At 48.0% G+C, this 15486-nt stretch overlaps 8 protein-coding genes across 8 annotated transcripts; 4 read left to right on the top strand and 4 right to left on the bottom strand.

Moving 5' to 3' along the window:
* Positions 1-171: 171 nt before the first annotated feature.
* Positions 172-2829, bottom strand: EDB93DRAFT_65777 (uncharacterized protein). The gene is made up of 3 exons (XM_041457018.1): positions 2100-2829; positions 597-2041; positions 172-542 (listed from the first exon to the last, which is right to left on the bottom strand). The coding sequence occupies exons 1-3, from the start codon at positions 2695-2697 to the stop codon at positions 315-317; spliced, it is 2271 nt and encodes a 756-aa protein (XP_041310750.1). The 5' UTR covers positions 2698-2829; the 3' UTR covers positions 172-314.
* Positions 2830-3232: 403 nt separating this feature from the next.
* EDB93DRAFT_1326570 (aspartic peptidase domain-containing protein) lies at positions 3233-4714 on the bottom strand (the record flags this gene model as incomplete). Its single annotated transcript, XM_041455063.1, has 6 exons — positions 3233-3469; positions 3519-3637; positions 3689-3822; positions 3879-4212; positions 4267-4395; positions 4444-4714. 6 exons carry the CDS (start codon positions 4712-4714, stop codon positions 3233-3235), a joined length of 1224 nt encoding a protein of 407 aa, XP_041310751.1.
* An 826-nt stretch (positions 4715-5540) lies between these two features.
* EDB93DRAFT_65869 (uncharacterized protein) lies at positions 5541-6278 on the top strand. Its single transcript, XM_041457024.1, has 7 exons — positions 5541-5576; positions 5627-5767; positions 5830-5862; positions 5914-5933; positions 5986-6000; positions 6053-6091; positions 6147-6278. Exons 2-7 carry the CDS (start codon positions 5695-5697, stop codon positions 6192-6194), a joined length of 228 nt encoding a protein of 75 aa, XP_041310752.1. The 5' UTR covers positions 5541-5576; positions 5627-5694; the 3' UTR covers positions 6195-6278.
* Positions 6279-6353: 75 nt separating this feature from the next.
* Positions 6354-7673, top strand: EDB93DRAFT_65903 (uncharacterized protein). The gene is made up of 5 exons (XM_041457026.1): positions 6354-6563; positions 6622-6756; positions 6813-7044; positions 7101-7158; positions 7214-7673. Exons 1-5 carry the CDS (start codon positions 6446-6448, stop codon positions 7415-7417), a joined length of 747 nt encoding a protein of 248 aa, XP_041310753.1. The 5' UTR covers positions 6354-6445; the 3' UTR covers positions 7418-7673.
* Positions 7674-7702: 29 nt separating this feature from the next.
* Positions 7703-8837, top strand: EDB93DRAFT_1129288 (uncharacterized protein). The gene is made up of 3 exons (XM_041448868.1): positions 7703-7908; positions 7956-8028; positions 8080-8837. Exons 1-3 carry the CDS (start codon positions 7748-7750, stop codon positions 8752-8754), a joined length of 909 nt encoding a protein of 302 aa, XP_041310754.1. The 5' UTR covers positions 7703-7747; the 3' UTR covers positions 8755-8837.
* EDB93DRAFT_1129290 (uncharacterized protein) lies at positions 8838-10881 on the bottom strand. Its single transcript, XM_041448869.1, has 7 exons — positions 10590-10881; positions 10154-10539; positions 10028-10104; positions 9937-9975; positions 9538-9888; positions 9092-9484; positions 8838-9039 (listed from the first exon to the last, which is right to left on the bottom strand). Exons 1-7 carry the CDS (start codon positions 10676-10678, stop codon positions 8992-8994), a joined length of 1383 nt encoding a protein of 460 aa, XP_041310755.1. The 5' UTR covers positions 10679-10881; the 3' UTR covers positions 8838-8991.
* A 29-nt stretch (positions 10882-10910) lies between these two features.
* Positions 10911-13842, bottom strand: EDB93DRAFT_1129294 (P-loop containing nucleoside triphosphate hydrolase protein). The gene is made up of 15 exons (XM_041448870.1): positions 13650-13842; positions 13539-13597; positions 13405-13486; positions 13206-13348; positions 13057-13158; positions 12889-13008; positions 12741-12842; positions 12458-12687; positions 12324-12408; positions 12126-12274; positions 11774-12071; positions 11590-11721; positions 11467-11538; positions 11294-11418; positions 10911-11233 (listed from the first exon to the last, which is right to left on the bottom strand). Exons 1-15 carry the CDS (start codon positions 13684-13686, stop codon positions 11035-11037), a joined length of 1935 nt encoding a protein of 644 aa, XP_041310756.1. The 5' UTR covers positions 13687-13842; the 3' UTR covers positions 10911-11034.
* A 51-nt stretch (positions 13843-13893) lies between these two features.
* Positions 13894-15458, top strand: EDB93DRAFT_1201802 (uncharacterized protein). The gene is made up of 2 exons (XM_041450952.1): positions 13894-14064; positions 14127-15458. Exons 1-2 carry the CDS (start codon positions 13945-13947, stop codon positions 15447-15449), a joined length of 1443 nt encoding a protein of 480 aa, XP_041310757.1. The 5' UTR covers positions 13894-13944; the 3' UTR covers positions 15450-15458.
* Positions 15459-15486: the final 28 nt, after the last annotated feature.

Consider the following 15486-nt stretch of genomic DNA (forward strand, 5'->3'; position numbering starts at 1 on the left):
GGACTGGTGAAGAACCAGGAAGAACCCATGGTGTGCTTGGCTGAGGTTGTTTCGCTGCTGGTGTCAACAACAGCTTCCTCAGCGGAAATGACCACGTGAACATCGGCGCTTTCTTGGACGACTGCTGTCGGTTCTGCGTGATCTGCAGTCCTACGTAAGTACCATATATACCGATATGAGGAAAGGAAAGAGTGTGGAAATCAAGGGCAGACGCAGTCTATACTCAAAAATAGATCGCAGTTGAAATGCAATGAAATCAATGCCACGACATGACAACGCTGTACGAAGACGACATAGGCAGAGAGCGATAAAGGCTAAAGCGAACCTTGTGTATCTGCCATGACGGCATCTTCAGCATCTTCAGATGACTGTGCACCCCTAACATGGCTATTATGAAGGGGCGTAGCGGCGTCCTCCTGGTTGATGGGCGCTCCGGGACCACCTTCCAATTTGACCACGGCGGTCGAAGGAAGTACGGCAGGATCGGCTGTGAGAGGCCCTGCGGCTGCAGGTTGGATTGCCGGCGTCGCTTTTCCCGACATCTGAAACGTTGGTAAATCATCTCACGAAGGCAAAGGTAGCAAAAGGGAGCATACGGCGGCAAGTTTTTTCTGCCGAAGCTCTTCTCGCTGAGCAATCATTTGACGCATCTTTTTGATCTCCTCCTCTTTCTCAACGAGAGCAGCAGGCGACATACCCGACGCATTGGGGTTGGATTGATGCAGATTCAGGGGAGTCGAACGCCCCTCGCCGTTAACAAAACTATTGGACAAAATTGGCGTCCCATTTCCACTAAAGCGTGGGGGACGCGTGAAGACCATGGGTGAGTATGATGATGGTCCGTCATATGGACCAGTATCACCAGCCCCTTCACCATCTCCATCATCCTCGCTATCGCTCAGTTCGATGACACATCGTCGCATGCCACTCACTCCCGCAAAACTCCCTGTATTCCGTCGGAGTAGATTGGGATGCGTATAACCATTACTCGAATAACCGTTGCCAGAAGAAGCTCTGAAAGTACCAGGACCGTGGTCAAAATCAACGAAGTCTGCAGCGACTGGTCGCTTAGTGCCCCTTCGTTGTACGCCATTGATGTCATAACCCGAAGTAGCGGACGCGAGTATTGGAGTAGTGGAATTAGAGTAATCAGCCGGCGCGGTAGATGAAGATGCACCAGAATATGTATCCGAGGATGGTGCAGTGGAATTGCCGGACGAAGGTGGAGCATCAGTCCCCGGCGAAATAGTACCGCCTGCTCCAGATGTTTCTGAATCAGTTGAATAGAAAGCAGATGGTTCCGTAGAAGAGGCCGATTGCGGTGTAACAAGACCAAGGAACGCCTTATCAATTTCCATGTTTTCAGGGCTGGAGTACCGCGCCGGGCGCAAGGATGGAGATTTACTACCATTTTCTGCGATTTCGCCGTCCACGGCAGGAATACTCTTCAAAAAATCTTCAACAATCTCAGTTGGAGCAACATAGGACATTTCAACGTCCCTGTCTCTTGAAGATGAACCGCCAGGGGAATCAGATTGCTTGGCCTTGCGAGAAGCGAAAACAGCTTTTCGAGCCAGTAGCTCTTGTCGTCGTTGCTGTTCGATCTTGTGAAGAGAATGAGAAGATGACGAGTCAGTTGCTGATGGGGATGTGGGTTCCACCTTCACGTCAGTAGGCTCACCCCCCGACGATATATGGAAGCCACGACGAGTAGCGAGTCTGCCACGTGAGTGATGGGAAGTAACCGAAATTGGGCTAGTCAACTCTTTGTGAGAAGGGATGGTTAGCGGCGGGGGCATCGCTGATGAGGAGGAATGAATTGATTGGGAAGGTGAAGCGGGAATGGAGATCATTTCAGGCGTAGGGTATGGAATGAGCCCATTGGTATCCAAATTTGTGGGCATCCGCAAATTAAGTTCGGTGAAAACATAGAACACGGCGTGACGGCTAAGGCCACAGTCGATGAGGTACTCGGGGGGAACACCCCAACCGAGTAGATCCAAGACGATGTCTTTTGCAGTATTATACTGATCTTCGGTCACTATATCACATGGGTAAAAATTATTAGTTAACGTCATCAATGAAAAGCCACTACGAACTGGCGAGCCCTGGCCTGACATGATCTTGGTCAAGTCTATACGTGGGCGTTTCGAGAATGAATGGTTGCAGGAAAGTTGGTGGCGGTGACTGATAGATTTCTGATTCGAAGGCAGGTCTTGAGGTGAAAGGAGATTCGAGGCGAGGTGAAGGCCTATGCCTAATATTTGACTCGACTGGAGAGGTAGGAACAAGTTTGGGAGCGACAGTGTCCTTCGAGGAAGTCTCGAGCCTCCGAAATTTTGGAGGCGGTGAGGTAGGCCTTGGCGGCGGAACAGCTTCTTCCGTATCGCTGATTTCACCTTCCTCTCGGATCTGACCATCTTCAATTTCTGGTATCGAATCAGGAACCTCCTCTGATGTCGATTGAGCCCGTGTTTCTTTCGCAGGAAAATTTGCAGAAGGTGCTGAGGATGTAGCAATATCTTCTTGACCGTAATCTAGGTGCAAAGTCTGCTCGACCGGAGGACGTTGAGATAGTACTGGTGGTTTCTCGACAGCAACTTTACGACGCTTTCTTGAAAGCAAAGCGGCTGCGCGCAATGACTCGGCGGGATCAACTGAGTCAAGATCCTGCGGTGGTGGATTGTCGATATCCATAATAGTGCGACTTGGACCTGCGAGAGAAGCTAAAAAGACCAGCGATTTCCTGTTTGCTGATTGCAGTAAGAAGATACTGCAAGTTCAAGAAAAGGTGCAAGCTTAATTGATGGGAATGTAGGTGCAAGGACCAAACCCACAACTTTCGGTGGCGCGGTGTTTTGCTGACGTGAGCGGCACAAAACGCACGGACCCCACTCTTTTCTTAGAGCTCAAGTCCATAACAATACCATCATGACGGCGTGCTAGCACCCGACTGGTTCCCAGCATCTTTTATATCCATCATATTAAACGAAACTACTCTTTCTACTTCGCATGGGCCCAGTTCTAATGTCAATTTAAATGTAGTGAGGTGGCAGACGAGTCACTAGATGTTGATCTTGGCCAGGGTTGGCCAACTACATAAGCAATTGATTACTATACGCAAACTCAACCGACCTCTTTAGCCTAGTTAAGAAGAGCCCATACATCCTCCAAATCTTTGTGCTGTTTTGCGTCTGAAACCCGGTCTTTTGTGGACTTGGGCAGTTCCATTTTAGTTGGTGGTGGCACCAGTGTACGGGGTGTTGGCAAAACCGATGCGGGAACGGGAGGAATCAAATACAGTCAAGAAGCGCTCGGTGAATGGGTAGCCATTAACAAAGTCAAACCCTTTTCCACTGGGCGAACCAACGTCACTAACGACGAGATAGATGCCATTACTACTACCACCAACGTAGGCGTTAAGAACGCGAGGCCAGATTTGGGCGTTAGGGGTGAGAGAGAAAGTTTCCTGTGCAAATGGTAAACAAGGGATGTGAGGGCTGACAGGAATGGCGTACGCCACCAATATTGAAGTTCAGGTTCTCGAGTGCTGCGTACTGGGCAGAAGAAATGAGGAGAAGACCAGTCGCCGCATCCAGAGTACCGCCAGTTGCAGATTTGTAGTTTTTGTAGGCATCTATCGAACGCTGATTAGACGATGATGACTCGCTGCAATCTAGATACATACAGCTGGCAATATGAATAAAGGTGGTTCCAACATCGACGATTCCCGCAGTAGAGGACATAATTAAGGAGGAGCCGTAGGAAATGCTCTGGTCGATACCCCAAAATCTCGATGAAGGATAGGCATTAGTGATAGGACTGAAACAAACCGATCACTATCAACCTGGATTGACGTAGGAGTTGAGGTAGCTTACGTGTACGTGATGGGGCCGGCGTGCTTGTTTTTGACAGTTCCACCGAAGGTGAGCTCTCCATTGACGGTTGCCTGCGCTGAAGTAATGGGCTCGAAAGAGATACTGACAATCTCGCGATGAATGGTGCCTTGGTTATGCAGGTTGTCAGTGATAGTCGGGATCGTCGTTCCACTTTCATCTGTCAGGGAACCCTTTGTCAAGCCTACAGGCCCGAGGCCAAGGATACCGTCTGCGTTGCCCCAGTTGCCCGACGTATCAGCAGCAGCAACACCAATTGACTGTTGAGCGATGGTGAGCCCATTACCGAGATCGACAGTGTCGATGTACTCATATCCTATAAAAAATCATGGGTATTTTCGACAACTGATGATATCTTTGCATGTCATACCAGAGAAGTGACCAGTAGTGTAGGAGACCGCCACATGCTCACCTGTGAAGGTGCTGGTGCTGGTGCTCACGTACGGAGTTTTGGCGCCAACCCATGTGTTCGAGCTACCGGTGTCGACGATTAAAAAGTCTTTAATAATACATCAGCAGCCGCATATTTTATCCGTGCTGAACTTACAAGTTGTGGCGGGGCTGCCTATGCCAACTGCGATGTAGTATCCATTACCAACGTTGGCCGCAGGAGTGCCATGACCACCGTGCTTCAAGGACTGGTCTTTAAAGGCAGCCACGCGAGCTTTATCCTGCTGCAAGAGGTTAATAGTACCATCAGAGACATTTAGCCTCCTGACGATGGGGAGGGTGATGGGGGAATTGTTGACTTCAACGAGCGATCCCATGATTGACAAAGCTAAGAGGATAGTTGTCAACAAGGATGCAGCGGAGAACATGGCTGACTGGAAAGCATCATCACATTCAGTGGTCTATTAAATATGCGCTGGCGAATGCGGATTATTGGGCATCTTGGCCACGTATGAAATGTCTCTTCTCGAAGAAGCGATGAGAAAATAGTGGCGGTCCGAGTATCATGAGTGCAAAGATTCAACTTCCTGATAAAACAACAGCGACAAGAAGGTCAATGGTTTTAAAATTTCAATCCAAGACGGCAGGAATTTACAATTTGCTGTGTTTACTCATGGCCCATTGGTTCATTGACTTACCTCACGTTCATTTCGGAGAGATGCTCACCCAACAAGAATACACCTCAGAGATACGTTGGTGTAGCAAGCGTTGTCACTAGCAAGACGAAGTAGTGATGAAGCCCGAAGCACGTGGGCAGTGGTTAGGCCTTGTACATCTCAATTGCGTTAGGTTGTGCGGAGTATAAAACGGCAGGATGTGACATAGTGTGACAAAAACGCGAACCCTTGAGACAATCCTGCCACGATAACTCTCCGCTTAACTCAACTCTTCACATCTCAAGGAAAATACTGGCAGACACTGTATTTTCGACTCGATCAGGCTATCCAATGGTGAAAGAATTGTACTTATTGGCCCAGACGTTGAGGAGCCATTGTCGTTGCAAAAAAAAGCGCGAACTCTGGTGACCATCTAGTACTACTAGTAGTGTGTACGAATTTACTTTTCTTTCGATGTACCTGAGCTAAATGAGACTTGATTTAACTTACGAGTATCGCACCAATGGGAAGGCGAATGAGGCCGTCTATTAAAAGTAATCAGTATTTACAAACAATCTGAATGAGCCGGTGTAGTTAATATGGTATTGAGTATATACGATTCGAGGGCCTGATGGTGCGTAGTAGTCTCTGTCCTAATTCGTGTCTATGACTAATTCATTGCAGTTGTAGTCTACCACTACCTGTGTAACTTCCGACTAACCTACGGCTCAACGCAGTGATTCTCTCCCAATATGACCATAGTCTCAAATGATCCCACTTGGTGGCCGACCATCAATGCAAATCGTGTTGGAAGTTATTTTATAGGTTCGTGCAGAGCAGTCGGATGTTGAAGCTGACTCAATCTAAGTTTGCCTACGTTTTCGCAGTTGCCGCCTTTGTTGGATTGACATATGATTGGGGTGAGCATGATAATATTTTGGGACTGCTGATTTCTTACAAGTATCTTTCAGTACTTACGTTTGGACAGGAGGTATGTCAATGCTATGACCGGAGTAGTCTTCTTGCTGAGAATGGTTTTATAGGTCGAATTGGTGTGGGTGAGTAGAGTCTCATGTCAAAGGAATACACATGAAAGACACTTAATCACAGAGGCAACATTGGTCGCTAATGACATATCTGTATCTCGGTGTATGTATCTTGTTTGTCGCGGTTGCCATGTTGTGCTGACTTGAAAGTATCCTAGGCGCGCTACCTTGGAATCCTACATGCTGCATATGTTCGGAAGGCTTAACAGTCGGTGTCATGCTAATCGTCCCTCTCTCATACTCAGCATGAATATGCTGGGTATGTCTCCTTAGTACATTCACTATCTTTCTTTCTTCTGGCCAACGGCATACAGGCAATGTTCCAACCATCTCGCTGACAGATACAGTGAGTCTTCTCCACATATTCCACTATCCTCCAATTAACCGCAATACCCTGTAGCAGTGGGTGTATTTGTTTTGCTGGTTCACTAATGACTGCCACGCTATATTGTCACAGATGTGGGTCTGTGTGGAATGTGTGCTACCTGAGCTTGGTCTCTCACTGGATTCATCAGGCTGTATTATGTTCGTCGTACGGGATTGGACGGGTGTTTTGGTATTTGCGATGCTGTGGGGTGAGTTCGGCATTTGCGGGACCTCAGCGATACTGACTTGACTGAAAAATGCTACAAGTCATCATCATCACTCGGTTGTATGCCATGTATCAAGGATCCAGAAAGATCCTGATATTTCTCATTGTCACCTTCCTGGCTGTCAACATCTTTGACGGAGTGGTAAGCGGAATGGCAACGATGCATGCTTCAGGAGGTACACTTGATTGTCAATGAAAACAAACGTGCATGAAGCTGATTGATGGATACCAGAGGAATTGATTCTCTCCGGCACTTATCTGTGCCAGATTAACTATGGGGAAGATATCGTACTTCTGGGCTCCATCACTTGGGTACTCGGCATCGTGTGGGAGTTCCTCGCACTATGTCTCGCAGTTTGGATTGCGGTAAAACACTTCCGTGAACTACGACGTTATTCGGCAGGAGGGATTATCGGGGACTGTTTCACGGTGTTGATCAAAACTCATGTGGTTTACTTTGCCAGGTAAGCTCATATTGTGATTATGGTCCCATTTTTTGCTGAAGGATCGGACATGGTAGCTTTGTTGCTGTTTCTTGCTTCACCCTCATTGTTGAATTATCTCCAACACTTTTAGCGGTATGTCAATCTTTCCCTTGCCTCAGCATGCGACCATGATTCATCATTTCTATAGGACGAATATTCCCTAGAAGCTCAGACTTTTTATGGCTTTGCTCAGATTTTGAGAATTGTGCAGTCGTTTGTCCTGGGACCACGCCTGATCCTTGGCGTTCGAGAATACCATGCTAAGCTCGTGGCCGACTCTGACGCAGCATCTGGTATGACCTCAATCGCTTTTCAGGAGCGCGTGCATGTATCGACTAGCAGTAGTGTGTGACGCACGAGATATTAATGGATGTCTGGTGCTCTGTAGGAAGTAGGGAAATTTGCTATGGCTTTGTCTCCATTCCAGGCCTCGTTGCAGTCTTTGTGTATCACGGTTAAAGCAGATTTCGATGAGACATGTGTAGTGGTCTGGGCAATATTTTCGTCGTAGTATTTATTCAAATCATGTGCTATAGGTGCTGACACGAGAACAATGTTTCAACCGTATCCTGGATAGCCTTCATAATAGTTCATATGTAAAGGTGGAGGAAATTAATTTATGGTCTTAGTCAATCATGTGACCTAGCTACTTTCCTATAGAAGATTTTAACGTCCTTGACTTATGCCTCTCGACGGACACAGCTATTTGACATCGTACGGATGGTCAGGCAAAGGCACGGGCCTTCGCACAGGCGCCATCGACAGGCCACTTGCTATTCCCAAAAAACGAAATCTCGCCGGTGTAGGCAAGGATCGTGACGAGGCATTCCCCTTCTGGGACCAGTGCGTTCTGTCTCATGCAAATTCTCCGATACCTCATCTATTCAAAGCCTATATTCAGCTGCCACAAAAGCCATCACCATCAAGATAGCAGATGACGACGACGACGACGATCAAAATGAGGTCTGCACTTGCATTTCATACCGCGCCATCACCCACTCACTATATTATTAGGATTCATCAGGTTCCACGACCTTTCAACTAAAACGAACCACAACAGGCATCATTTCGAATAGAAGGCCGTTGTCGGGCACCCCTGCATCCGGAATCTCTACACCAGACTCAGACACCTACCCACGCACCTCTGTAATAACCATTGCGAAACGCGAGGCTGCAAGAAAGGGTTTATACTCTAGATTTTTCCGTGGGCCAACATTAGCCCCTGATGTTCCCAGCAATTTGTCATCATCCCCTCCATCCCCCCTGCATTCTGCCGACTTAATTCCCGAAAGGGAGCTCACTCCTCAAACTGAGGTTCCTAGCAGGAAGCAAAATACCAAACGGAAATCTTCAGAGCTGCTCGAGACTCGGGAGCAACGGAAAGAAAGAAAAAGATTGAAACGGGAGAAAAAGGAGAAGAGAGAAGCAAAAGCTAAGACGAAGGACGAGCGTCGGGTGCGGAAGGAAGCCAAGAGGGCTATAAAAACATTGGAGGCAAATTCTCCTGGTATTGCAGAATGTGGAAAACCACCTGGAAATGTGGTCTTTACGAGCCTTGATCAGCCTCGATCACTGGGACAATGTGAGAGGTCCGTAGATGCTTCTCCTCAGGTTGACGACCCTGCGGTCAAGGACAACATAGATACAAAGAAGACCAAGAAGAAGAAAAGGGAAAAGAAAGGTCCTTAATTTTGGCATTTCGTTCTGTCACCACCGTAGGTTTACGCCATTGCATTGACATCCGGGTATTTCTCGTAAACATATCATACACTACCGATTCCAATGATACAAACCAAGCTGTTGATGATTGCGATTGATGTGCAACTATTCTACATGATCCACCATCGTAATATACTGACAAAGGGAAGCTAATCACAACCGTGATGGCAGGAGAACAAAAAATCGGGATGAACATCTCCGATGTCATCATCCTCGCACGCTCCGCCATGCGCTTTGCATAGCGATACGCCGGGCCTGTGTTGCATGGCAGTCAGTATGAGATGATTAAACAATAAGACGGACCTACCTGATCAAGCGAGATGGAATCTTCCCTGAGTTCCACCCGCTGCCTACCATCGCCATCATCCTCATCGTCGTCATCAACATCATACGCGCTTCGAACACCAGAACTCCTCATGCCACCAAAAGCGGCCTTGCCACCCGCCAACGAAAAAGGTGTCGTGGCGACGGCAGTGCCGAACACGCTGGCATTCTTCGGCGCGCCGAATGCAGCAAAGTCAGTCACGACTTTACGAGGAGGGGACGACGGCACTGCGGATGGGCTGGTACTCGGCGTCACAGAAGAATAAGTCTTTTCTGATCGCGAAGGCATATGAGGCGAATATGGATATGAGTACAAACTCCGATTCGCAGTCTGTCGTGCGATAAGATACTTTTCCGTAAAACGCGTGCCTTGCACCTTTGACAGTGAAACTCGTTAGCTCGCGAAAGAAATGTATAAGAATAACGAACCCTCTTCAACTGCGGTTTCGCCTCGTGCAACGATGCAGCGTGAGTGAAGACCGCAACGTTGTGCATAGCTTCGGGAGACTCCTTGTAGATGCTTTCGATCACCACTTTCTTGGTGCTTTCATTCCGCAGGAGCAACTTCTCGTGCAATTCACGAGCAACATCATCGACACTTTCATTGTTCCCAAGAATTCGCTGCGCCACAGCATGCCCCACCTCTCGAACAAGGCGCTCCATATCAAGATTTTCTAACACACTGCCTACAATCGCATGCGAGAGAAGATCAGCTGTCGTAAGTGGGAGCATGAGCCCAGATGTGATCGTTGTGATTGCTTGGTAAAAATCTGTTGCATACTGAAACACATCTAAGTATCTGTGACAAAAGAGCAACGACGACCATACCGAGTATCCACTGAGAGCGGGTTCGCATGCAACGAAGAACTAGGGAGCCGGTTATCTAACTTATTGACCGTTAGACCGTAATAAAACGTACCAGCGTGATGCCCCGACTAGCCATTTCGCGAACTAATTGTAACGGATCGTGTCCATCTGGAGAGCCTTCGTCGAATCCTGCCAAAGATTAAATACATCACTCGACTAGCCAGATCATCAGACTCACCATCCCCATACTCTCCTATTCCATGCGGTGGGGCATCGGCAATCAGGACGACCATCTTACTCGCATGTTCCCTCCAGTCCATATGGAGTGCTTCTGCGAGCGCAGCTGTCACGGCCTCCGGTCCATCGCCACCCCCAGAAGCATAAAGCCCCGCAAGGTCCCGATGAACCTTGCTGATATCAGATGAAAACCCAAAGTTCTTGACTACATATGTATGATCCTGTGGTGGATGGTCGCGGAACGCAACAAGGCCGACACGTAAATCTTCTGGCGATTGTAGCTTTCCTGACTCAAAAATATGTGCGCAAATCTCCTCGATATTCTTCGTTGCAGAGGAGATGTAGCTTCCTTGACTGCCCGTACAGTCTTGTACAAACACTAAGTCGCTGTGCACGGGTGAACATGACGGCTGGTATAGAGTCTTGCAGGCACGTACAGCATCTTTCTTCCGTCATAGTAATTTTGACGGTGAAACTGGGGAGTCGGCTGTGCCGTGTTGGCGTCAAATTCCATATCTTCATCCATGGCGAGTCACAGTGTTATTGTAGTGAGTTCAGATGCAAGTTCCTGGGAATGTTTATGGACGAATACTAGTAGTTGGTCTGTCTTCGTGTTTCTTGTTACCTGAGAGGCGGTTGAAAGAGTTGTGGAGGATCCAACCTGGTAAATATAGTTTACAGCTTCTGGAATGGGGTCTTGAGGGCTTCTTGAGTGCAGGCGACATCCTGCAGGCATCTCGGATCTTAGCAATCGGATATCGGATCTCGTCTGCTGTATATTCAACCCAACGCCCAGCACACTAATCTAGAATTTCCTGCACAAACTGAACTGTGTATAATTCTATAGAGTGAAAAGTAGATATATACAATATGCGAAGACGATCAAGGATCCCGCCTGCCCAATAGCCATGTAGCCCAAGGTGTTGTCCAACTAGGAAGAATATCCTGTCGTAAGAGACTCCTGTAGAGCATTACGAGACCCGCACTGACACCCCCCAGTAGTGCAGTAAACGCCACGTAAACACGCAGCCGCTCTGAGGCTGTCATCGCACGATCTGCCCCTCCGGGTATTGCCGCGTGACTAAAATGAGGTGGTTCGGTCGGCAGACCTTAAAGAAACAAAAGAGCAGGAACGACTCACGGATTCATGGCAATACTGCATATTGCATGGAAGACGTCTGCGGTCTGCCCCGTCTTAACGCTGACAGCGACAGGCACCTGGAGGCCAAGCCTTCTGCAGTATACATCGGGTTGAACTTCGTGTCTCTAAAATCACATCAGGAAGGAACTGGCATTGGCGAGAAATATCCAAACTTGTTGTGCAAGATCCAAGTCCGACTTTGTGGCAACGAATAGGGTCGGTGTGTGATCGAGAGTGTATTGTTGCTATAATCGAATTTTGGTCAGCATCCACGTTCGAGGGTCAGAATAACTCACCCGTAGATTACTGATGTAAGAAAACGAATTAGTATCGCTGGAATCGTGCACGTAGACAATGACGTCAGCAAGATCCGTCTTCTTCGACGCGCGAAGCGTTTCTGCTTCATATTTAGATCCAAATTCCTGGAGCTAGACCAATCATTGTCAATCACCCACGTTCCAAGTGTTGTTAAGGTCTTACCACAAGGTACTTTTCTGAACCATCAATATCCACCGCATTAACTACGCTTACCATCTTACTAGTTGGCTCGTAGGCCTCGCGAAATGGCTTCCCAGCGAATGACCGTAGTAAAGACGTCTTTCCTGATCCAGCTGCACCACAAACATAGCATAGGAAGACGTTGCGGGAAACTTTGCCTTTCCGCCGGTCAAGTTTGCGGGGACGTGTTGTCAGTAATGCGGATGTCCGTTGTTCATCAGGGTATCCGAGATAAGCAAGGTATGCGAGAGTGGTTTTATGATCTAGAAGAGTGGTCATACTGGCATGCAGGCGGTAGATGAGCAGGGCATTTAACTAAAGGCAAAACACAGACCTCCATTGAGCGAGCCAACCTTGCAGAGTGACCGCACCTTTATCATCTACCAGCGTCGTATCCGGGAATTTCTGAGTTTCCCATGGATTCCCTGGGGAAGTACTGAACAGCTCTTCCAGTTCTATGCTGTTGAGTGCACCGTCTTGATCCTAGAAATGTATGTGAGCGTAACATAAAGGCACGTTTTAGGGTCCAAACCTTGTCGAAAGTTTCAAAGATATCGGTGAAGAACTGATATCCTTGAGGACTCAGTTCAACAGAACAATCGTGAGGCACGTCGAATCTGAAAGGTGAGTCGATTTTAAGAGAGCTCATAAAGATAAATCACGTACTTTGGCAGTAGGAATGGCTCAGTAAGTCGCAGGTCTTCTGCATAACCAAATTTGCGGAGAACAGCCCACGTTGTCTCCAGCCTTCCGCGTTGAATAAATATCGTGTGCAGGTACAAAAATCCAGCCTCGGTCAACCCGTCGTCTCGCACCCCTCCCTCCGCATGCTCGCGAACCATATCCTTGATGCCCTCGAGTTCCTGCAGCTGTAATGGCGCGTCAAAGCATTTTCGCTACACGCTTTGGTATTTAGCACTTCCAGATGCTAGAGAGTGAAAAGGCATACTTGGAATTCATTCAGCTCTGCAGCATCCAAAACACCATCCTTGTTCGCATCGCAAAGCTTGAATATTCGTTTCAAGGCGTTGACACAAGCAGGTTTCAGGACCTGGAGGGCTTTAGTCGAGAACCCACTACGAACTGTCAGTACGCACGTGTTCCCTGGAGTCATAAAGAGGAGCAGTGGGATGCAAGACCGCTTTCTGAGCAAAATAGAAGACCTCCGATACATTCAGCGGCAGCTGAGCGGAGCATTCAACGCATGTCTCGACTTCCTGGGCGACATTATTGAATTTAAGAATATCACATAAAATTTGACGTGCCTTGAACTCATTCATGATGGGTATGATCTCTTCCTCCAGGGCTTCGTTAGTGACCTCACCACCTCTTAGGTCGATCTTGTTTCCGACGAGGATTACGGGGACCTGAATATATTGTTAGGCTGGTGGTAGAAAGCTAACTTGAGACGAACGTTGACGCCTAATTGACGAAACAAGGGAAGCCAATACGTAGGTATTCGATCAAATGAGTGAGGGTTGTCGATTGAGTATACCACGCAGATAACATGCGCTTTGCGTACTTCCGATTCGAGATGCTGTCGGTCTTGTGGGCCAGCTTGTATCGTAAGTTAAGAATGACGCGTCTGTATCCATAAGTTTATTGTACAATACCTCCTGAATCGACGATATAAGTGGTCACGTTCTCTGGGTTTACTTCTGGTGGAATGGTGACCTCCGGAACGACATGTTGAACCTGGCATTGAAGCCATCAGTTCCGCCATTACGTGTGGAATAGTAGAGCATACATGTGCAACGAAAGCCTCCTTGATGAGAGAAGTGACAATGGTACTTTTCCCAACACCCTCTGCGAAGCCCTGGATCAGTACACGCGGTCAATAGCGAGAATAGCAACGTGCCATCTCCTACAAGCAAAATGCGAACATCCCTCCTCATGGCCCTCTCGAAAGAAAACGTGATAAACCTGGCTTTGCTTTTGTGAGAAGCCTTAGTTAGACGGTGGCGATGGACGTGGACTTTGAAACTTGCCAGTGTTTTTAATCCCTGTTTGGCAGTCCTAGCTGTCTCGGCACGGATCGTCTTATATAAGCACAAGAAGTCGATTGACTTTTATGGAAGTCCAGCTTAGGAGTACATTAATACCATTTGCTGACCGGGCCTATCTCTTACCCACAGAACACTGCTACTACCACCATGACTGTCGAGGCCGCTGGTCTCATCCTTCCCAGTGATGTCCTAATCATTATAATGGACAACCTTGGTATAGAGGACTTGATCAATTTATCCTATACGTGCAAATTCGTGAACCTCTTGGTATGTTTTATATCTAAGTTCTCTCATAATTTCGGATCTCTGACTACCGCTCATAACCAAAGGTCCACGAGTTTGGATGGTCACTCTACCTCAAGCACAACGTTCGTCCGTCATTCACGCTGCAGCTGGCACGTAGAAGCTGGTCTTCTCTTGATCAAGTTCGATACAATGTTGCGTGTGACCGCAGTTGGTCTCAGGGAAAGTTTAACGCACGACCATTATCACACTCATGGCGCACTAAGCTTCAGCCTATAATTGCCCTGTCTGCTTCTGTGTTGCTGGTTGCTGCTGGTCACACTATCTATGTATATCACATAACCCCCACTTCCTCGTTTGATGGTGGTGCTCCTGGAGTCTTGTACGAGGGCTCATATTCGTTCACAGACCGGGTGGAAATCACAAGCATCACCTTCATTCCTGATGGTCATTTGGAAAGAACAGTAGCTGTTGGTTTCGAGGATGGACATATGCATCGTGTATTTCTTTCTCATCTCCAACAGGACCAATCCAATAATAGGCCATTGGCATTGAACATCAAGCGCGATTCCCCTTTCGGATTACGCAACGTCGATATAATAGAGAGCCTGACGTACTCAGATGACATGCTCTTGTCTCTATCATCCTTCGGAACAGCAGGCCTTTGCAACTTATCTTCAGATTCGCCGCTCGTCAGCGCGATAAACTTGGACTGCAGATCTTGGACCAGTTTTATCTGCATGAAGTCTTCTACGCCGTTTGCGGCATTTGGCACAACGTCCCCAAATCCTCTCGTCGTTCACACAGTAACCCCTTCCTCATTATCCCCTGCACCATTTGCCATCTTGCATCCCACGCGTGAACGCTCTACTGCAGTGTACGATATAACGGACGCACCACCGTCTGCACCATGGGGTTCCTCAAAACAGGTCATCGTATCTGGGTGGTACGATGGCGCTGTTCAGGTGCATGATATGCGCTCGGGTTGTCGCGATTCAGGGGTGGCGGGCACCCCTGCCCCCCTGCGTCCCATGCTCACGTTCCGTGATCCCTGGTCGGATGAACCTATCTATTCCGTGTCATGCGGAGGCGGTTCTTCAAGTGTTGTTGGAGCAGGTACTGCCCGTCACAGCGTTGTTGCGTTCTGGGATGTTCGCCGTCCCACAGAGGGATGGAGTGTACACGCTCCAGGCAACGACTCATCTCCAGTTTACTCCCTGATACTCGAGAGCTCCCGTGTATTTGGTGTAACGCAAAGTCGACCCTTTGTGTTCGACTTTGGGCCAGGTATAACTAAAGAGACATACCCTTTCCTACCCCCTTCCACACGTTCCCAGTACGACTCTCTTAAACTGAAGAAGAACGGAGTCGGATACTGTGTCACTCAATACAATCACAGTCGTACGTAGACAATACCTTATTCAGTTGTATTGAATTTTATGTATT

The sequence above is a fragment of the Suillus bovinus genome (assembly GCF_016758785.1).
Source record: "Suillus bovinus strain UH-Sbo-P2 chromosome Unknown EDB93scaffold_10, whole genome shotgun sequence".
Classification (NCBI taxonomy): domain Eukaryota; kingdom Fungi; phylum Basidiomycota; class Agaricomycetes; order Boletales; family Suillaceae; genus Suillus; species Suillus bovinus.